The sequence below is a fragment of the Solea senegalensis genome, linkage group LG20 (assembly GCF_019176455.1).
Source record: "Solea senegalensis isolate Sse05_10M linkage group LG20, IFAPA_SoseM_1, whole genome shotgun sequence".
Taxonomy (NCBI): Eukaryota; Metazoa; Chordata; class Actinopteri; order Pleuronectiformes; family Soleidae; genus Solea; species Solea senegalensis.
The window spans coordinates 1202906-1225922 of NC_058039.1; the positions used below are offsets into that span (position 1 = coordinate 1202906).

Genomic DNA, 23017 nt, shown 5'->3' on the forward strand with positions numbered 1-23017 from the left:
CAATATAAAATCAGATAAATGTAGCAGAGAAAAAAAAGCACAGTATTTCCCTCTGAAATGAAGAGTGATTCAAAAACATCGTCAACTCTTGAGGAGACAAAAAACAAAAACCCTCCCAAATCAACACCATCAGCTTTTTAAGACATAATCTCTAATAAATGATGGAAAAATCCTCACTTAAAACTGATCGACGCCGCAGACGCCATCAAGATCGACATCCTTTCCTCACATTTTCCAGACTTTAAAGAGTCGATATCGCTGCTTCCAAAAAAGATCAAATTTAAATGAATGTGGACTCTGACATTTTGGCAAATGACTTTAAACACAGACAACTTTGCTGAGTTGGACTAAAGTGGGAGAACAGTTCCCGTCCTCGGCTAATGAAGTATTTTTCCACACTTTTTCACACTGAGGTAACGACTGGAAAGAGGAGGGAGGTGAGGATGTGAATAAAAAGTGGAGGAAAGTCGAGAGGCAGCCAGAAAACTGGAGGGGAAGTGATGTTGGGTCACGGGGGGGATCAGTGGAGGTCGACAGGTCAAAGGCTATGAAGAGACGCAGAAGAAAAGACACGGCGATTATTCTGCAAAAGGTGTTTTTATTTCAAGTTACTGTTGAGTATGTACAGGAAAACTATTTTGTACAGAAATAGGCAATAGTTATAAATATCAGCAGTGTGGCTGGTACAAAATTAAAAAAAACATATCGTACACTATCTACATGTGCCACTTTGGATTTTTGTACGACATTGTCTCTTGTTGGATTGTCCGTCGAGTCCATTCACACATTATGTGAGCTGCTGCACTGCGCATGCACTCACAGCACATGAGATGTGGCATTTATTCAGCGGACTGAAGGGGCAGCCTCATTTAAAAGCCCGTGAAGGAGCCAGGATTATTGAGCCGGGCATCTCGCTGCAGTGCAGTGGCATTTCCAAAAGGTCTAAGAAGGTATTATTAGTTGCTGGGTGTCTCCTCAGATATTGCAGGAACACACACACACACACTCATGGATTTTACAGTGTTATGGGCTTTTTTTCTGTGTTATGAGGACTTAAATCTGTTTTTTACAGTGCTAAGATGACTTTTTACACCTGTTACAAAGTGTTTAATGGATTTCACAGTGTCATTGTGGGTTTTAACACTGTGACAAGGTGACTTTTTCAGGATTGGACAGCAGTCCACTGTCTTTTACCACAGTGAAACAGTGTGTTGTTATCAATTTAAAGGTTTCACGTGCGCATCAGGTTTAAACTAGAGATTTGGACATCATGCGGACACCCGGTGTGTTTACTCTGTAACGAGGTTTCGAGGGTGTTACAGGGACATGATCAGTGTTTTTACACTTTTCATGATGTGACACAGAAACTATGAGCAAACAACCATTTTCCTACTAATAACGAGTGTTTTTTGCGCCTATATCTGCAGACATGTCAATAAGTAACGTACGTTTGGTTCAGAAATGTGAGCTCACAGGAACCAGATGGTTTGCAGAAACATACAGAGTCAGTATACTGTATGATCCTGGCAACTTGGTTAAAAATAAAAAATATAATCCATGTTAATTGTGATGTGCACTCCTCTGTGGGAAGCTTTTTACTCGACGCAGCTCAGGGTGCAGAACAAAAACTCTGACCTGACAACGTCGCCGCACATTTTGGTTTCCTGACACAGCAGATAAAAAAAAACATTTCCAACACATGGTGTCAGACATTGCTCAGTGACCTGTTTGGGATGGACACAGCGTCACCGACAATTAGGTCCTCACCCTTTTTGACACATTGAGGGTCCACGAGAAAATGTGCACAAACTTCACCAACAAGAGAAGAAAATTCAGATTTTCCTGTTTAACTACGACACTGAACACGGCCACACACACACACACACATGCAGAGGCTGCCCCTCAGACACCGTCAAACAGAGAGAGAGTCATCAGCAGCAACTCACACATGGTCCCTGAAAAACTGAGCTAAAACATTCATAATGTGTATTTTTAAGATAAGAATAAGAGTCTTCATCAAATCAAATAAATAATCCTCAGTCCAAACAGCCAAACTCTTCCTTCAGGCTCCTTCGCTGTGCAATATCGCCCTCTTGTGAGCAGAGTGAGCACTGAAGGTGAGCCGTGACAATTACATAACGACATACAGCGCACAGTTCACTACACAAAGTCTGTTTTTCCAAATTCGCAAGATTGTGGCTTCACAAGCTCAGTGACACCGAGCCAATGTGCAAATGTCACAAAATGGATGAAAACTAAAACTTATCTTTTAAAGTATTAATTAAAATTATAAAAAATAAAGATAAATAAATCTATGATGTGAGTGATACTTTGGTATTATCACATAAATCCTCTCACCCCGGGTTTGGTGCTGTGAAAAAAGAAATCTGCTTGACTTCTCTGTGCCAATGAATGAGCAAGTAAAGGTGCAGTAGGCAAGACATTTACACTTTATATACATATGTATATATATATATATATATATATATATATATATATATATATATCTACACATATGAGAGAGAAGCAGACCTCTGAAACTCCTTCCTCTGTTTCAAGGCTTTATATTATATATGAAAACCTGGCCTGACACGGGACAATATTTGCTCTTCGGTTCCTACAGTGAAAAGATTGCATTGAAAAAATACGCGAAACAAAACAAGAAAATATCATAACTTAAAATAGTACTTTTTAAATCCTGCCTACTGCACCTTTAAGGGGCAATAAACTGAAATTGAATCAATTTCTCCCCAGAAATGTGTAAAAAGAGTGGTTTCAAGCACATTCTTCATGTTTGGTGTAAATACTGAACTGGAACACGTACACCACAGTCGTATCATCATCAGCACATCATGCTTAAAAAAAAAAAAACAAGGCAGATTAAATTCAGTGCAAAATGCAAAGTTAAATTTACGGAACATGGGTTAATAAACGACATAAAGAAAAGAAAAGGCAAATCTGAGCAGCAGAACGTGTCTGACCTTTGTGTGAGGACAACTTAGGGCTGGACTTTTCTCAAACTGCAGTGACACAGACACAGAATGTGTGAAAACAACCTTTAAAACTGATGTAGAAAAACCAGATCGTAATCAAAGCAGACCTGAATAAAACCGCTGAAGACAAACGTCAACCTTATCTTATAAGACACACCTTCAGGAAATACACTTGTTCATTTTCCTGTTGAGACTTTGATGTGAAGAATATAGAACTCTTGTGTCTGTACGAGAGAAATAAGACCGACTTTGAAGGTGACCTTATCAATTTAACAACCGAACATTTCTTTCTTTTAAACATCCAGTTTCATCCTGATGCTTTTCTCTGCCCTCCGTGACAAATCTTTGGATTTGGATCTGAATAAACATCTCTTGCACGCAGATTAATCAAACAAAATCACATAATAATAATCACTTGAGAGCATTAAAAAGTGCAAAACTTCCACAAAACTAAAATGACGTTCCAGAATCTGTAGTTTTTTTGGTTTATTTTTAAATGTGTAGGATGTGTTCTTGTGAATATACAGAGGAGCTGGTGTGTACATTTTGTTTCCTGTTTTCAGTCTTGAGGTTTGACACACACGAGAAGATCCTCAGATCTTTAAAATACGTGCGCAAACAGACACAATGACAGATTGAAAAAGCAATGTTGCTCTTCAAGCTGACAAAGAAACAAGACTGAAGACATGAAAAAGCCTCACACTCTCGCTCCATATGCACACATTTGACTTACATTTGATGACACAAGACCAGAAACACTGTGACACTGACACTCATTTATCATGTAGGTCACTCACGCTGGTAATCACAACAATTAGCCTCCACCTGTGTAGGAGGGAACAAACAATCCAGGCTAATTTGACAGTTTTAACACCGAGAAAAACACAATATATCAACACAAAAAAGATTTCTAATAGATGCTCTGCAGCTCTTCTGTGTGTGTTCTGTATTTCAGTGGCTTTATTAGTTTTAGCATTATTTTATAAGCTTCATTTCATTAACTTTATTAGTTTTATTATATTAGCTTTATTGTACTAGCTTAATTAGTTGCATTAGCTTTAGAGGCTCGTTTGATTAGCTTCATTAATTTTAGTAGCTTTGTTTCATTAGCTTTATTAGTTTAATTAGCTTTATTCTATTAGCTTCATTAGTTTTAGTAACTTTGTTTCATTAGCTTTATAATGTAGCTTTGTTTCATTAGCGTCATTATATTAGATTATTCTTTGTAACATCTTCAAACATCCTTGTATAGACAAATAAATACATTTCTTTGAAAGGAATGACTACATGATTACATGATTACATGATTACATGAGTCATTAATTGCCCTTGGTCAGTCACATGTTGGAAAAACTAGTATACTAGTTGACACTATACTAGTATGACACAAATTGTAGGATTAAATGCAAAAATGTGAATAGTTCAGTAGCAACAGACTTTGTTGAATGTAACCATCTCTCAGGTTCATTGCTAATGAAAAAGTATCTTTCCCCAAAAGAGGAGCTAACATTAAGGTTTTAAGGAGAGAAAATGTTTGGATTCACTATGTGAAAATCTCCTTTGATTGTTTGCTCCCTCACAACAGGCGGAGGCTAATCACTGTGATGACCAGCACATGTGTCAAGGAGGAGTGACCTACATTATAAATGAGTGTCACTATCACAATGTCAAGTAAAAATGTATACATATAGAGCAAGAGTGTGCACTTCAGACCCAACTTGTAATATTTTAAGTTTGATAAACACATGATTTAAGAGTGGGGATTACCACACACTCGCCTCATCAACTGTGACTTTAGAGCAAAACAGATATGAAGGCAGATTATTAATGTTTTCGCAAACAAGAAAATTGTCTTATTTGTTTTGCAGCACGACCTGGATTATTTTATTGTTACTTCATATCCAGCTGATGTCATTCACATCACAGCTCCTTTAACACACCAGGATTCTTAAATCAGGAGTCATAAATGATCAAATGCACTTTATGGCGTCAGGGTCAGGAGATATTAGTTTGTTCCTTCCTGCGCGCGGCAGTGTCCTCGGGGCAAGACACTGAACCCAAAACCTGCCCCTTGACGACTGTGTGAGTTATGTGTGACAGCAAATATGCTCAAGATACAGTACAATCACTCTATGAAAGACTGCAGTTTTGACTGGTTGTAAAAATTAGGATTATGTCTGGTCATCCTCTCACTACACGTCTGGAAGTCAAGGAAGCCATACTTCACCTGGATCATTGGTCTGATTGGAAGTGGGAGGTGACGAAACCCTTTCCAGACTCATACTCAATCTCAAAGGTTATGCGGTCTGGTGCTCAATTGGACCCAAAATCTTTTACCGCACAGGCACAAGAGTAAGAGTTACACTACGTAAACAACTGTATTCCCCAAAATGTCTCCTCTTGGAGTTTTGTTCTGGTTGACGCATAATAAATCAATATTTCAACACGACAAACCAACGTTTGCAGCACTGATGCTGGTTTTCTCCTCCACGCGTTCAGCTCCACCTCCATCTTAGGTCAAACAGCGTCTCCAACTAATGCAACGTGCACAATTCAAAGCTGTATCTTCGACTCAGGAGTTCAATGGCGCCGCTTTAGCGCCTGTATCTGCATGATGGTGAGGCTGATGAAGAGGGTGTTTCTGCTCCTGAACACTGTTGGGTCTTCGCTTCCTTTTGTTCTCAAGGCGGTCATTACATCGTGACGACAGGTCGTCACTGTCGATTCACATTTTTTAAAAATTGCTTTTCTTTCCCACGCGAGTGCAACAGAGAGCCTTCAAGAGTCAGTGGCCACGAAGGCATCTTTGTCCCAGAAAAGGTCATTGGCACAAACGCTGGAAACCTCCCCCGCCCCCATCATGGCTTTCAAGTTCAGAGGATCTCCACCTGCTGCTGCTCTGTGATTCTAGCAGTAACAGGACAGAGACACAAGGGGGCACTCTGTCCTTCCATCCAGCCCTAAAGGTCCAAAGGATATCTGCCTTCCTCCTCTTCTCTGAGGTCATGGCGCGTTACGTGACGTCTCTGATTGGCTCGATTCATGTTGCGGGGTGTCGGCATCTGTCCTTCTGCTTGTCGAGGGTTTGTTTTTGTTCTTCACAGAGTGGCCAGGATGCGAGAGAAGGATATGACGACAGAGAGCGCGGTTTGGCCCACACCGAACACCAGAGCCTCCAGTGGCGCCATGTCCTTCCCTGCCACGCGGTAAACGCCTGCCACCGCTGCACCTGAGGGGAAAAACACAGCAGCAGTGTTTAAACATCCTATAGCGTAAAGTCAGGTTTCATCTGAAATTCAAATATCCATTTGAATTTTGAGGGGAAAGTTAAAACCTAGACCTTAAAATTTGAAAAAATGTAGCTTTGATGCCTGTAGTAATGACTGCAGGGTCCAGCAGATAGCGCTGTAAGCACAGTTTGAATACCCTCTTGGCTTGTGACGTTTTCTTATTTTGTTGTGTCAATGTAGGATGTATACACGGTGCCCTCTAATACCATCATGTTTTCTAAATCTAGATATAATATGAAGAAAACATGTTTTGGGATATTTATTTTTGTCGTTATTGGACATAAATAGCAGAATTATCTTGTGCTACATAAACTAAAGTAAGGTTGACTCTCTATCAGCTCTTAGTTGACAGGAGTCGACATAGAAACTCCCACCATCCTCTTTTCTGTCCCTCAGTGTCACCTTGTGTCTTTTTCTGGACACTGACTGCTGTTGCGGTCAATGTGAAAGTAAAGGAGAATAAGGAGAAGAAAAAAAACCAAAACGACTTACTGGTGATGACGCCTCCAGAGAGCGATGCCAGGAAACCCACGCTGACCAGCACCAGGGTGATGAGGCGGCCTCTCTTGTGGCGCTGCAGCATGACTAGCATGAGCAGCCCCACCACCCCGTGGACAAAGAGCGAGGAGAAGAGACACCACAGGAAAACCCAGTACCACATTTCTGATGGAGGAGAAGACAACAGACACAAGCTGAAGACAACGGGAAAAAAAACACACACATTTCTGAATGCATGAAATGTGTACTAATGTAAAGGTGCAGTGGGGGAAATGAAGCCTTCATGATGAATCAAAACACAAAGCACATGGTGGATGATGGCCAACTTAGAGCTGACCCAACTCCTGATATGTAAATAACATCAATAAAGAAGGCTCATTCTGGAGTAAAGACGGTTGTATAATTATTCTTCAATCATTTAAACAAGATTTTACAAGTATGAGAATGAATTGTCAATACCTTAATTAACCCTAACCCTTTAAATGTGTTAATATTAGTGAATAAAACACTGTCTCCACATGGATGGGGCAATAATATATACTGTAGTATAATAACAAAAGTACTAGGTGACTTTTACGTAATAGTATTTGGGTGTTTCTACTTTAGGGTATTTCTATTTTTACTTTAAAAAACTACATGTTTATGTGAAAAAACTGCATGTCTCACTTTAATAATTAGCTTCATTCTCACAATTGCAGGTCACAGGAAGAATATGTGATCTAATATTTTTTGAATCTCATCATTTTTTGTCTCTCAGTCCAATTACATCAGTCAGAACAACATTAAATCAACACTTTGAGTATAATATAGAATATAGAATAAAAAACATACATATAGATTCATTTCTTAATGCTCAGATGTAATATTATCCAGCTATGTGGACCATTGGCAGATTTCCTGATTCATTTCACAGATTAGCACATCGCAGGTTTAGGTGCAGAGATATCATCAGACCTGCACAAGTAGCCGTGAGCCAGGGGGGCTTTTCAATCTTAAACCAGCACAGTCGAAGTCAGGCTTCGTCAACGAGGCAGCCGGGCGCGGTAATGGAGCTGAGGGGAGACGTAGAAAACGACTCCGAGTGAGATTTCAGACGAGCTGCAGTGAGCTGGACATTAAGCAGTAAATGGAAAACCTGAAACGGGAGCTCACGATCTGTGTTTGAGTGTCTCACAAGATATCAGCATATACTGTATATACGGTATATGAACCATGTATTTCGACAAAGGCTGAAACAGCTGCTTTATTCACTTTTACCAAGTGCAATCAATGTATTTGAGATAATTAGCGATGGGAATCGGTATCGGTCAAAATCACTGGATCGGATATCGGACCGATAATAATGTAAAATCCGACACAACCCAAAAATCCACTGTATATGTCACTTGCTTCACTATGCAAAGACTGTAAAAATGTAAATAAAAATCAGCAAACCCATTTTAGCTGAGTCATGTTTACGATAATGAGATACAGTATGCAAAGGTCACTGAGTCTCTTCTGTAGTGAAATGAACATGCAGTATCATTCATACATTTTATTAATTGTGTAAAATAAATAAACATAAACAATATTAGTTGGAGAAGGCGCCAGCATAGAAGTCAAGGAGTTAGCAGCTTATTCAGCCAGAATCTATAAGTCAGATCTAAGCCACTCTTAGATCCTTGATACATTTAAAAGTCAATATCTGCCAATACCAATATCATGTATCCCTGATAATCAGTATTGGTGTCAGTCCAACACTGGTCAAAACCCCTGGAAAAATAACTCTGGAATGATCCCTTAATATCACAGAGTGTGATTGGTATTGGTGGAGACGCCCACTTGTGATATTGGTATCAGAAACAAAAAGAGGCACCGAGCCATCCCTAATTGTGCCGCCTCTGTCTTTATAAATTATTTCATAGGAAACTATTTCACAGAAGCTGGAGGATATCATTAGTCTCTCGTCCACTTCTTCGTCCCTCAGTCTTTCTGTCTCAAAAAGACAGATTTGCACACAGAGCTCCAGCATCATCCCACTCCGCCAGTAAGTGCTCGTGCTTTTGAACCACTGGCACCGTGGGAGCGAGGAGGAGCCAGCTGGAACTGAGATTATCCAACAAGAGAAGAGATCGGCCAAGGATAACTGTGACCAATCCAGAGAGGGGGAATGTCGTGTGAAAGGACTGAGCCTGTCTTGTTTGGATGGAGCACCACAAACAGGAAATGTGACATTGTTGTGTGGGTGTAAACACCCAAAGACTCGATCGCGTTACAAAGTACTTCTCAGTTCTGGAGCCCAGTGGGAAGCTCTTTAGCATCGAAGCACTTAACCTGGTTGTTCCACAGTCCACTGAGCATCTATTTATCGATCGGGTCGTTGGCTGTCGAGCCGACTCGAGAGAGACGTGACAGCACAGGAACACAATGGCTTTTTGTTCTGCATGACTGAGTTAGATCACGCATCATGGGCCTCTCACTGATGTCTCCGTACAGACATCAGCGCCTGGAGACGTCCGCGACGGGAGACAGAGGCCGGAGAGGACGACAGTGGTTTCTGTCCATCGGTGTAATTATGCATGAACCCATGAACCAGACACTGACTGAGGTCAACATCATCCAGGACGTTCACGTCCCTTCAATGTGTCTCAGAGGGGACAAGGTTTGAGGTGCACATCTTACAGTTCAGATTAAGGACACAGTCAACAGCTGCAACCTTATCTATTCATAAGAATGCACAATTTTATTGGCACAAAGTTAGTATAGACCAATACTGACTTCTAAAATGCATAATTGGACAAACATGCAAAAATCCCCCAATATGACGAATGACTAAAACAATTTATATATATCATTAACGGTTATTGACTCCAGCACCTCGGCAAAAAGTCCAATATTGTTCAAATTCAGCTTTTAATTGTACAAAACAAATATTGCCCCATTAGAGGAGCTGGTGTGAGAGACAAATTGCTCTTTTCTTTTACATTTATGAAAATAACTGATCAAATATGTAAAACAAACAAAATGAGCTTCTACTTCTCACTTTATTTATAATGCCAGTTATTAACAAGTAAATGGTCTTATAGTTATTAGTTTCAGATATTTTTTGATAGAATATAATGTCAATTTAGTAAATTATATAACAACTTACAAGATGCATCAGTATTAACCCTTAGTGCATCCTTGATAAAATGTCATGAGAATAATACACAACTCCTTATATGGACATCCTGGGGGTTTGTGTTTATAGGTCACATATTCTGTATGTGTTATTGAGTCAAAGTTATGACTCATTTTCTATCGCATTTTCTGAATAGTGATACAAAGTAGCAATCATTGTGCACAAGTCACAAAATAGCGCGTTTTTTCTTTTCTTTTTGTTCATAAAACAAACCAAGTGAACTTTGAACTGTGACGTATTTCAATTTTAAACATTTTGAGTACTTTTTGCACAGGTGTGTTTATATAGTTGGTGAAAATAAAAATAAAAAATCATCAGACTTTCTAGGTTGTGCTTAAAAAAAAGGATAAAAGACACTCTATATTGCGTATTCTTATACCCTCTATATATACTGTGCATTTTAACATAGTCAAGGGAAAATGCAGCCTAAATGCTCTGTGTTCTAAGGGTTAATTTATCAGTGACTATATTTATGCAGAATTAAACCTTTTTTTTTTTTTGCAATTTTTGAATGCGTGCAAGAATTTAAATGATCTATATTGGTTTATCTGAATGCTTCTTTCCCCCCTGCTGAACACAGATGGGTGGGCTCTGACATTAACAGCTGCTGAGAATGAAATGCCAGTAAAATCTGTCTTGGGTGGATTAACGAGGGACTGTTACCTGTCAGGCTGGTGGACGACATTCAGAGCAACATATTAATGCTTTGGTTGCAGCGATTCCTGCTGCACTTCATTATGAATTACAAGCTTAATATACGTTTTTAAATAAGACTAGCGAGGGGGAAACCGCGGCTCGTTACGTTGACACAGGCCGGTCCGAACCACTCTTGGCAGGTGATTTTTTTGTGTTTAGCAGACGCCGGATGTTGGCAGAGCAGTTGCAGGTGAGCAGCTGTGGGCTCAGAGATGTGCTGTGTCATGTTCACAGAAGCAAGCCAACGTTAACGTCTGCTAAACCACAGCTACAGACTGAGGTCTTACGTGGCAGCTTTAGAGCTCGACTGTCAACATAAACCATGAACTAGTTTGATAAGATTGTGACGAAGCACGGAGTTTGCAACGATGCTGCAGTTTGGCACGTTTGCGAAAGAGAGAGCTGCGATATTGTTGAGAGAAGTGATAAATCTGGTAGTATCTTGACTTTAATTGCATTACAGCCTACTGTACTTTTCAAATGGCAGGAGGCGCAATGTAAATGTGTGTGAAAAACATCATTTTAGATGAATTACTGTCTCGATTTATAGACATCTTATTCTACAGACTGGAGAGAATCTCACAGATCTGCACAAATATCGCACAGTAATCATTTTAAATCTGTTTTTTTTTTAAATGAAAATGAGAATAAAGACATCAAAATGACCATTTCCTCTCCTATCGCAAATCAGATCTCAATTTCAGTCAAAATAATCCCAATTACATATTTATGCAAAATCGTTCATCCCTAGCGTGGATTATTAGACACATAGTTTATTTTCAAACCATAAGACAAACTATGTTTATGTTCTCTCCTGTGCTGAGCTGAAACTGTTGTGGGCATGAAAGCCAAATGTGTACATCTGCCTATGGAGTCCATCATGTTTAAGATTCACACCCCCCCTCAGCCCCCATCTGACCTTATCTAATGTCCCAGGAGGGCATTTTTCATCTGGCTGGTTAAGTGTGGGTTTAAGAAGGATCGGGTGACAGTTTCATGAACCTTGCTCACCAAAGCCAAGCGGTGTCAGCTCGTCCTCGCAGGGTTCTGCTCACTGGCTTCCGCAAAAAAAAAAAAGAAAAGAAAAACTCCACATGCACTGCAGCTTCCTGCTGACTCAGCATCATCAACTACCTCTTTTTCTCTTGTTTTTTCTTGTTTTTGCTTAATGTGTTTCCTAACACAGGATGCCAGCTGTGCTTCATGAACAGTGCAGTATGTGCCAAGTCAGCTATGACCACATGTCCGCCTTTGCTGCAGTCTTTTTTCATAGTCTTGTATGAATATTCTGTTGTTTCTCGTAACTTCTTTTTTTTTTTTAAAGATAAAAGAACTAACGTTTACATATCATTACAATATTGAGAATGAATGGCAGTTTTGCTCTTTGTGAGGAAGTGTGGTGTGCCTGCACTGCTGATAAGACGTCTGCACTAAATTGTTTACTTTATTTTAACCTCAACTAATTCTCCTTAAAGCCTCTGAACACATCCACTGTTTTTAACAATGGCTATCATGACTAGTAGGGATCAACCAATTATTGGCCTGGCCAATTATTTTTGATTTCATATTTCTATCTATTCAATTATTTTTTGGGCGTATATAAAATTCTGAATTTTCATAACAGCATAGTGATTGCAAATATTGATTGTTGGCCTCATTAACTCATTAACTATAATCAGTATCAATATCAACCCTGAAAAAAACAAATTTGTGCAAAATGTAGCAAATCATTTACACCTAATGTTACACTGTAATTTTCACAGAATGTGCAATATCTCAGATGTAACCCTGGTTTACAAATACTGAGCCCATTCTGTTTATATTCCGTTAACTTAATGTACTGTATATACTGTGTAATATATTCTATTTTTTTATAATGTTAATAGTCGATATCTTCTTAATTCCACATTCAAAGATGTGGAAATGCATGTGTATTATTTATTACTTTTACTGTCTTTGCTACTGTGACACCGTAAATTTCCCCACTGTCGGATTATCTAAGGATTATCTAATCTTATCGAATTGGGAAATGAATCATTTCATACGCACATAAATCTTAAAGTTGAAAGTTCTGCAAAATTGTTTGTCCTGGCGTCATTTTCCATTGTTTCATAGTACGTCCTTATCATGGGCGGGGTCTGCATGAAACCATATATATGGTGTATTTATATGTGGTTATATATGGAGATTTTAGACATTTCCTTTGCTAAATGTTGGAGATTAACGCATGTTTTCAGGGACTTTTAAGTCTTTTTCACTGATGTAACGTTCGGCATTTTTCAGTTTGATTCTTGTGTTGGACGTCGCGCTCATGACTCTTCCAGTGACGACACTTTCCGACCAATCAGTGGCCGACAGTCTGTCGACGTCACATTTTGTCAGAGCAGGTGCTAAAAAAAGAAAAACACCAAGTTTCATCACTAATGGAAAAGCAAAACAATGAGTTGAGTGGAGCGAGAACTGTACAACACATATGTGTCACTGCCTCATATAACCACACTTCAACAACAGCAACAACAACAAAAAAAAGAACTATCCCTTTAAGAAAGTATCTGAGGCTTCCATTCAAAACTCCATTGAGAAAAACGTGAATTTTCCCTGCAAACCTTCTTCACACGCTCTGATCACCGGACTGCAAGACAAAGGGATGATGATGGGATGGCGTGATGGATAAAGAGGGGGCGACACCTCATTTACTACACAGTCAAGATGCGGAATGACTGATTAGCCGCATGGTGTGTGATGATGTCTGTGCCAACAACTACAGAGTGCACGCGTGGACAGTGGAGCGTTGCAGCCGGTGTTCGGCTCCTCTACACGGGCACAGCTCTGCCCTTTGCTCCCCCAGCACTGAGCCATTAAATCATATTTATATATCTAGTGCATGAAGGTTTGTGCTCCACAGCCAAAGCTGCAGATGATGATGATGATGATGGTGATGATAATGGTGATGATTTGAGTGTGAACACATGAAAACAGACAGAGTAACTGCACCTTCCATCCTCCTCCCTTCATACCTGTGAAATGCTGCAGCGTCGTCCCTTGCACCCAGAGGCTCAGCACCTGCTGCACCGATAGATTGACGGAATAATCCCGGTTGGTGGTCATGTTCGTGCCCGGGCTCTCCCCGCTCTTCTTTATGGAGTAGCTGTACTTGTGTTTAGACGAAGGCATGGAGGAGACCGGGGTGGCATCGGGATGTGAGGCGGCGGCTCCTCCCCGGCGCGGCTCGCCTCTACCGGTGCCTCTGCTTCGGCTTGACGTCCGTCTCCGCACCGGGAAGAAGGGAAGAAGGGCCGCTGGCTGCTCGCTTCATCCTCGGTGGTGTCGGTGTGGAGGCCATGATGGTGGAGCTCAGCGCGAGTGAAGCAGCAGCAGCAGCAGCAGGAGACGCACCGTCCTACATCAGCTAACCCTGCTACATCACCATTAAAGGGACAGTTGCCTCATGATGTGACGTGGATGTGGGCGTTTACACTTATTATATATTATTATATTAGGCAGGTTTCCATTCAAATGTGCCACTTTAAAGCTGTGGTACCTAACTTTTAAATATAAATAACCGTCCTATTCGAGCCATTGCCAAATTATTTCACACAACGCTGATAAAGTAACGTTAGGGGAACGTTCAGGGAACCAAAAGAGAACGTGCTCTAAAGGTTCTAGAAAAGTAACATTAGGGGAACGTTCTGGGAACCAAAAGAGAATGTTCTCTAAAGGTTGTATAAAAGGGAACCAAAAAGCTAAAGGTTGTATAAAAGCGTTAACGCTTCTGGGAACCAAAAGAGAGAATGTTCTTTAAAGGTTGTATAAAAGTAACATTAGGGGAACGTTCTGGGAACCAAAAGAGAATGTTCTCTAAAGGTTGTATGAAGGTTCTAGAAAAGTAACATTAGAGGAACGTTCTGGGAACCAAAAGAGAATGTTCTCGTTAGGGGAACGTTCTGTTGTATGTAAGGTTCTAGAAAGTAACATTAGAGGCGTTCAGGAACCAAAAGAATGTTCTTTAAAAGGTTGTATAAAAGTAAGGGAAGCGTTCTGGGAACCAAGAGGAGAATTTCTCTAAGGTTGTATGAAGGATTCTAGAAATTAACATTAGAGAAGTTCTGGGAACCAAAGAGAGAATGTTCTTTAAAGGTTGTATGAAGGTTCTAGAAAAGTAACATTAGAGGAGCGTTCTAGGAACCAAAAAGAGAATGTTCTTTAAGGTTGTATAAAATAATTAAACGTTCTGGGAACCAATAGAGAATGAAGGTTGTATGAAGGTTCTAGAAAGTAACATTAGAGAACGTTCAGGCCAGAATGTTCAAAGGTTGTATAAAAGTAACGTTAGGGAGCGTTCTGGGAACCAATAGAGAATGTTCTCTAAAGGTTGTATGAAGGTTCGAAATAACTAGAGAGCGTTCTGGGAACCAAAGAGAATGTTCTCTAAGGTTGCTATAAAATGGCGGGGAACGTTCTGGGAACTAAAAGAGAACGTTCTCTAAAGGTTGTATAAAGGTTGTATAAAAGTAATGTTAGTGAAACATTATGGGAACCAAAAGAGAACGTTCTCTAAAGGTTGTATAAAGGTTGTATAAAAGTAATGTTAGTGAAACATTATGGGAACCAAAAGAGAACGTTCTCTAAAGGTTGTATAAAGGTTGTATAAAAGTAATGTTAGTGAAACATTATGGGAACCAAAAGAGAATGTTCTCTAAAGGTTGTATGAAGGTTCTAGAAAAGTAACATTAGAGGAACGTTCTGGGAACCAAAAGAGAATGTTCTTTAAAGGTTGTATAAAAGTAACGTTAGGGGAACGTTCTGGGAACCAATAGAGAATGTTCTCTAAAGGTTGTATGAAGGTTCTAGAAAATTAACATTAGAGGAACGTTCTGGGAACCAAAAGAGAATGTTCTTTAAAGGTTGTATGAAGGTTCTAGAAAAGTAACATTAGAGGAACGTTCTGGGAACCAAAAGAGAATGTTCTTTAAAGGTTGTATAAAAGTAACGTTAGGGGAACGTTCTGGGAACCAATAGAGAATGTTCTCTAAAGGTTGTATGAAGGTTCTAGAAAAGTAACATTAGAGGAACGCTCTGGGAACCAAAAGAGAATGTTCTTTGTTGTAAAAGTAACGTTAGGGGGAACGCTTGGGGAACCAATAGAGAATGTTCTCTAAAGGTTGTATGAAGGTTCTAGAAAAGTAACATTAGAGGAACGTTCTGGGAACCAAAAGAGAATGTTCTCTAAAGGTTGTATAAAAGTAACGTTAGGGGAACGTTCTGGGAACTAAAAGAGAACGTTCTCTAAAGGTTGTATAAAGGTTGTATAAAAGTAATGTTAGTGAAACATTATGGGAACCAAAAGAGAACGTTCTCTAAAGGTTGTATAAAGGTTGTATAAAAGTAATGTTAGTGAAACATTATGGGAACCAAAAGAGAACGTTCTCTAAAGGTTGTATGAAGGTTCTAGAAAAGCAATGTTAGGGGAACGTTCTGGGAACAGACAACCTTCTTATGTAAAAGGAATAAAGCATGAAGAATTGGCAGGCAGCAAAAGTTGCACTGGAACCTACTGCTGATGACTTCACCATAAATACAAATGTTTTAAAATAATTATCTTCCTTTTACTATGTTAAATAGTTCCATCTGGCACCTACTTTCTCAGCCAATCAGGAGAGGAACACACCTGCAGGTACATAACATTTAAAACAACATTATACATTGTGTAACAATAAGTATTGTTTTTTTTGGCTCCTGTATCATCCAAAATGCCTGATGCCATAATAATGAATGATATGAATGGATGAATATGAGCAGGGCACAAAGGAAGAGTACGTTTTAGTTAAAAGATTCTGGTTTAAAACACACAATATACGACTAAATGTCTGAGTTTTCAAAAATAAATCCACACGTCTTTGCCGAGTAAAATATATTCCTTCCTCAGACAGACGGTGAGAAATGAACACGGATGAATGTTCTGGAACATTTCTCTGAGGAATGCAGTATTTTAAGATGTGGCCCAGTTCAGATGTACGAGGGCGAGGGCCACGTCTGACATGTGACCTCTTCTGAGTGTGGAGATCTTTCTCTACACAATGCAAAGGTTAAAAGAGTGGGATTTTAAAAACCTGCTGAGTCATGTGGGGAATTCATGCTCAGCCAATATTACAAAAGAGCAGGTTTACACATGAACCAATGTCAAAAGGACGTATTGTCCAAATGAGATAGATATGGAATGGTCTGATATCTCTTGAATGGCCACCAGGGGGCAACTCCCATGTTTTGTATGTAAGTCTATGAGAAACGAAGCCAGTTTCTCATAGAAGAGTTTATTTCCTTAATCACATTTTGTATGTATGGTCCCAACAACAACAAACAAACAAACAAACGTAGCACTGGTCAAAATACTTAACTTGAGGCTTTAAAGGAAATAGAAGTTCATAAACAAATATGTTTACTTCAGCTTCAAATATTACATCAAGAACAGATGTAATATTTACCCAAAGCACAAGAAACAACTTCTAATTTAAGATTCTGTGTTGAATTTTGTAGGTTTCCCAACTTCAGAGGATTGAGGCCACTTAGAAACTTCCAAGATTTTTATATTAACATGAATGTTAATATTATATCACAACCCTGAAGTAAGCAGATTCATATCAGCATAACTGAAAAGCCTGATGTTGTGTTTTCATAAATAAAACATTCAAATGTAAATCACAAACAGAGACATATTTATATTAATATCTTTTAATTTAGATTGCTTCAAAGAACAAAGAATACATATTTCAATGAATAAAATTGTATATCCCTGAGGCCCCTGTGCAATACCCCCAAGGCCCATCGATGGACCACAGTCCACATTTTGGACAACAATAAATGCATCACAATGCCTAAACTTATCACCGACATTATAGTTTATCTTACTTTTGTATTAACGCCAAAATAGAAAAATGATTTTTAGTGTAATGTGTGTGGAGTCAGGTCGCCTGTGTTGACAGAGGTGGGGCTGCGGTGGTGGGAGGAGATGAAGAAGTAAGCGCATCAGCGGTCACAGCAGTGGGATGAAAGAACTCTTTGACTCTCCCACAGCGTCCCTGCACTGATCTGAACTGTCTCAGCGCCAAGAACAAAAGACGCATTTACCGTACAGCTCTCGCCTCTTTAGTTTCCTGCCCGCCTAATAACCACAAACACATGCCGTGAAGGTTAACTCTGCTTTGACTCTGACCCCATGAGAATCCAACTTGTGGATCCACCACAGGCGAAACAAACAAGTTATTAACACTCAGTGTAGATTTAATGAGCCGATGACTAAATGCTGAAATAAAGGTCACGCAGTATTTAGGTCGGAAACATAATGAATTATTCTCAGTGAATAGGGCAGCAGACAGATTAAAATGTCATGTAAAATGTCTATGCTTTGAAATATCCCCCCCCCCCAGGAAACTCCTTGCTTTGATCAGTGCTGTGATTCCTGCATTTGGCCAGCAGGTGGATTCCTTCTCCCATTTTTCCAAAGTCTCTGCACCTTTAGTCTCAAATAACAGAGGGTTTTTCTTTTGCAACAATCAAGTCCATGTTTAAATGTCAAAAAACAACAACACAATGTGATAAAAAAGGATATTGGGTGACTGTGTTTGACCTTTGCCTGGCTTTGAGATAAAATTATAGTATTGAACTCTTGACTCATTGCCACTGTCATTGTCTCTCTGAATGTCACCAAGCAAAGTATGACTAAATGCTTTTGAACTGTCAGTCACTGCTTTTGGAGGGTGAGGAATAATCTTCAAAGGACATTTGAATCCCCTCCTTTTTTTTTTTTGCCCAAACAAATGTTTTTTTGTCTGAAATGGGGATTTTTTTTGGGGGGGCAACATGAGACGTCACTGTATCCGGACAGACTCACGCAGGCATTGTGCTCAGTCACGGAGTCAGCCCGGGGATTCTGTGAGGACCTGCAGCATTTTGGACCTATTATCCCAAGTTTGATCTCATGTACATTGAGCCTATTGTGTTCATTCTTGCGTCGCTGTAACTGAATCTGCAAGGTGAGATGTTTGGTCCTTGAAGCCGTTCATCTGCGGGCGCTGTGGTCTTTCAGTCTGTCCTTCTTTCTTTCACCATCTTTTTTTTTGTCTTTTTTTCATTTTGGCCCACCCTCAGGCAGATGGCCTTCATTCAGGTGAGTCATCAGTAAAGCCCCCCCCTCCATCTGGGTAACATCACTGTCACAGTAAGGACATTAACTGGAACCAACCAGCTGTGTCATGACTCAAGGTGCAACTGCTTTACTATTAGACATGAAATCATCCTCCAGGTGTTTCCATTCTATGGATGAACATCTGTTACATTCAATATGTGCATTTAAACCTCTAATAAAGTCAAAATATTGTGGTTGTCCTTCTCAAAATGAAAGAAAACTTCCTACAAAAACAAACCTCAAAATACTTTAAAGTAATACAGGGCAACATTTTTACCTCAACAAAAATCCATCATAATTATTTTACTGTCATATTGGCTGGAGATATGATGAATGATCGCTCGGCCATTTCCACAATGTCAGCATTTCTCTTACGTTGGCGCTCTCTTCAGCCTGTGATCCAGGACGGACCTTTAAGTCCAAAATGCACATGTGCGACGTTCTCTGTCAGGTACATTATGCTGTGGAGTTCACGGGGGAGTCAAAGCGGAAACTTTCAGAAAAAGACAAAACAAGAGTTCATCTTGGTTGCCAGGTCTGGCTTCTTCCTTCTGGATTTGTAAGTGCATGCTAAATTTACAAGCCGGTGTTGCATCAGAGCTGACTATCAGAATTCCGCCCAGTTGATATGGCGCTTTGTTTGTGTTTAGGCAAGAAAATTAAACTTTGGTTTTGGGTGACACTGATGCCGGCAGCCGTAATCCTCTGAATGACGCACAGCAATTCATCACTAGTGGGAAGCTATAGCAGCAGCTTTTTGGCAACTTTGGAACTTCCCATAGGTACGGCATCGAGGTAGTATAAGTATAAAGAAGTATAAACCTGACTTGTTATTTTACATGACAAAATGAATACAAGTGCGTGAGATAATGTGAAAAAAAACATGAAAAATTACTACCAAACTAGTTTGTAGCCCACGACATTAAAAAAACCCAAACTGCTTATTGTATTGTTTTTTGTTTTAATTTTACCTGAGGCGTCAGTGTAGATTTTACAGTATTATTTAAGTCGACAAAATATTTTTTTTCCCCTAAAAACAACGGTGCAAAAATAAAATGCTACAAACAACTACTGCTATATGCTAACCTCCTATAAAACAGTGTTTTGTTGTGTTTTTATATGTCAGTTTTGGACAATTCCAAAAGAATAATGAAATAATAATGTTTAATCAATTACATTATGCGCTTTAGCTCTGTCAAGGAGATTGTTTCTCTCATTTTACATCTTTTTGCTATGTTAGCTTTATGCGAGTTAGCTATTTGCTATTTTTAAGTTAGCTTCAGTATTTCTGTACAGCTGTGTGAGTGAGTGCTATTAGAGGTTTTCATTTAACTCTCAGTAAAAAGACAACATATATATGTATATATTGATATATACCTATATAAAGATATATATACATATATATATACACATCTATGTATATATATGCATATATTTGAATTCCAGAATGTTTACCTATTCTTTAGGTAGTTATTTATCTAATACATATGACTATCATGTTGTGTTGTTGCACTTTTTAATGACTCCTTCGTTGAGTGGTCAATAACATTTCATCATTTCATATCATTGAATTTCATTCTTGTCCTGTCGTCGATAATATACAGTACAAGCAGCACAAAAGAATCACCACATTCATTTAAGATGATGTATTTTTGAATGAATGCATTATTCCATGAAAAATTGGTACAACGGCTGTTGCCTGTTCTTGAATTGTGGGCCCTGTGTGATTTATTTCACACAAAGAAAACATCAGTGAGCCTCAATTCTTTGCTGCTGCACTGGTACACAAATGCAAAAGTCAAAGAGAGTTCACGTGGGCAGGCACACTGATTCCCTTTGTAGCCAGAACAAGCAGCTCCCGGTGGATCATGAGCAGGGATATTGTAGCTCACCTTTGATGGCTCTCTAAAGGCAGGTGTTCACAATCGCAGTTTAAACAGCAACTCCGTTTGAAGTGGCACCAGGGAACAAATGGGGGTTTGATCCCGCCTTGGCTGTTTGTGAAACTAGCTGCACCTGAGAGACCCTGCGTTTGACCACAACCTACGCCTGCACCTGCGTCTGACAAAATCTGCCCCCAGGATGCACTTGACTTCATTCAATCAGCTGTTTATCTTCCCTTATCTTCACCAGAAAACTCCCAATCTCCTGGTGCTTCTTTTGGCACTTCTAAGAAAATATCCTCCTCTCTTTCTCCCTAATAGGTTTCCTTTGTTTCAAGGGTAAAGACAACAACATGACACAAAGGATTAATGTAGTCGTAGAGGCAGTTTATTTCAGTGGTTCATGTACGGTAATTAGAGGGATCTGGTCTCTTTGAAGGGTTACATCAAAAAACAGTGTTGAGTGACCACTGACGCAGCTCGAGGACTGTGGGAAACCCGGACTGAGATCCAAATGGCTTGAGGCAATGCAATTCTGATGAAAGACGACCAGACCTTAGCTTCTGGTTTGAACTGTTTAGCTAAGGCTCATAACTCCAGCAGTGGGTGAGTCATTAGAGAAAGGACGAGCTGCTTCATGTTCCTGCACGTGGGTGGATCTGCGCCATCGTCCACGAAACTTTCCCCTCGGGGAGCATTTTCTGTTTTGGACAGTGTCAGAAAACAGGGAGGTAATCATGCAGTGGAAGCAGCCAACTTTTCACTTTGATGAGTTATAGGAGCAACAACACTACAACTAAAATAATGGTGCATTCATGGGATTCTCGGAAGGTCCCTTTTCCCCATTTTTGGAAAAGTCACTGCTGGCGTGTTGGTGTGATCGTGTGCTTTGAAGTCGGAATGTGGAAAAGTACATGTTTGTTTCTTTGAGGTCTCTGCATTTAACTATGATAATACTTTATATTTTCAGGATAGCCAAGAGCGATACAGACATACAGCTTACAAGCAAGCAAACTGTGAAGCTTAACAAAACACATCTGAAAGGAAAACAACTCATTTACCTAATTTGTTATCAGTTACTATTTATACATATTTTTTCAAACTAACAACGTGTCATATAACAAAGTTAATATTGGCTAAATGTTTGACGCAATATGCCTTAATTTGCAATATTACTATCAGCAAAGTATTCTTTATCTCAATCATGGTCCTGGCAAGTGTCTCTTCCCAGTCTGGAACTTCATCGTCCATTTTCTACTGCTTTATCCTCCACAGGAAGGTCACACATAGAGACAAACAACCATTCACTCTCACACGTACGACCAATTTAGAGTGTCCAATTTACCTAATCCCCATATTGCATGTTTTTGGACTGTGGGAGGAGCCAGAGAACCCAGAGAAAACCCAAAAAAACACCAGTTGAATTCAATAAAAACATTAACCTTGTACAAGAGGCCAAAAACTGGATATTTAAAGGCAGATAATTGATAAAAGTGTGCTTTTCCTGCACCATTAGACTCCAGAGGTGATGGACAAAATCTACAGCCATGATACAGGCACTGACGTAGTATGTTCTGCAGCACGTCTGATATCTGATATAAGTGGCAGGTTCTTAGAAGCAAAGCAGTCAATACACAGGTCAATCATCGTGTCATGGTTTAATCCATGACATGTTTCTGCTTGAAAATAAACATCAAAAACAGGGAGGTTTCCAAAGAAAGAGAGCAGACGAAGCTTTTTATTATTCCACAAGATTATTTTTCACCTCTCAATTCCTGTCCATGTGCTTGTTTATAATCTGTGGGTGCTCTCATAATAAAGACAACAAACCAACAATAGTGTTGAAGTGATACAAGCTGTGTTATTGGGTGAGTGGCAGTGGGTGGTGCAACAGAGCAAAACACCAAAACCAAAACATAATCAGAGTTTGCGTTCCACGAATGAAAATTTGAGTTTCCAAGCTGGAAATCAGAATTCAGGACATTTCCAGGAAAGTTGCACCTACAAATGGAACACACCACTGTTACTTCATATAATAAATATCTAACGTATAGCACCTCTAAAAGTTGTCAACAGACAAAACCGCTAACATGGTTGAGACATGATAAACAATGTGGTAGAAAACCTAAAACTGAACACATCAAACAAAGTGAAAGGAAAGTATGTCGAGTGTGTTACAAATTCAAAAACAGTAGTGCAACAAAAGACGCGCGGCCTGTTTCTGCACCGTAAACTGCAGTCATACAGTGAAACTGCCAAAATCTGAAACTTCACTTATTTTAACTTAACTCTTCCCCAGGGGCTTATATCCATTC

The 23017-nt window shown here is 39.5% G+C and overlaps 1 protein-coding gene across 1 annotated transcript; it reads right to left on the reverse strand.

Moving 5' to 3' along the window:
- Window positions 1-578: 578 nt before the first annotated feature.
- tmem170b (transmembrane protein 170B) lies at window positions 579-14077 on the reverse strand. Its single transcript, XM_044053334.1, has 3 exons — window positions 13655-14077; window positions 6776-6946; window positions 579-6222 (listed from the first exon to the last, which is right to left on the reverse strand). The coding sequence occupies exons 1-3, from the start codon at window positions 13809-13811 to the stop codon at window positions 6092-6094; spliced, it is 459 nt and encodes a 152-aa protein (XP_043909269.1). The 5' UTR covers window positions 13812-14077; the 3' UTR covers window positions 579-6091.
- Between the last annotated feature and the right edge of the window lie 8940 nt (window positions 14078-23017).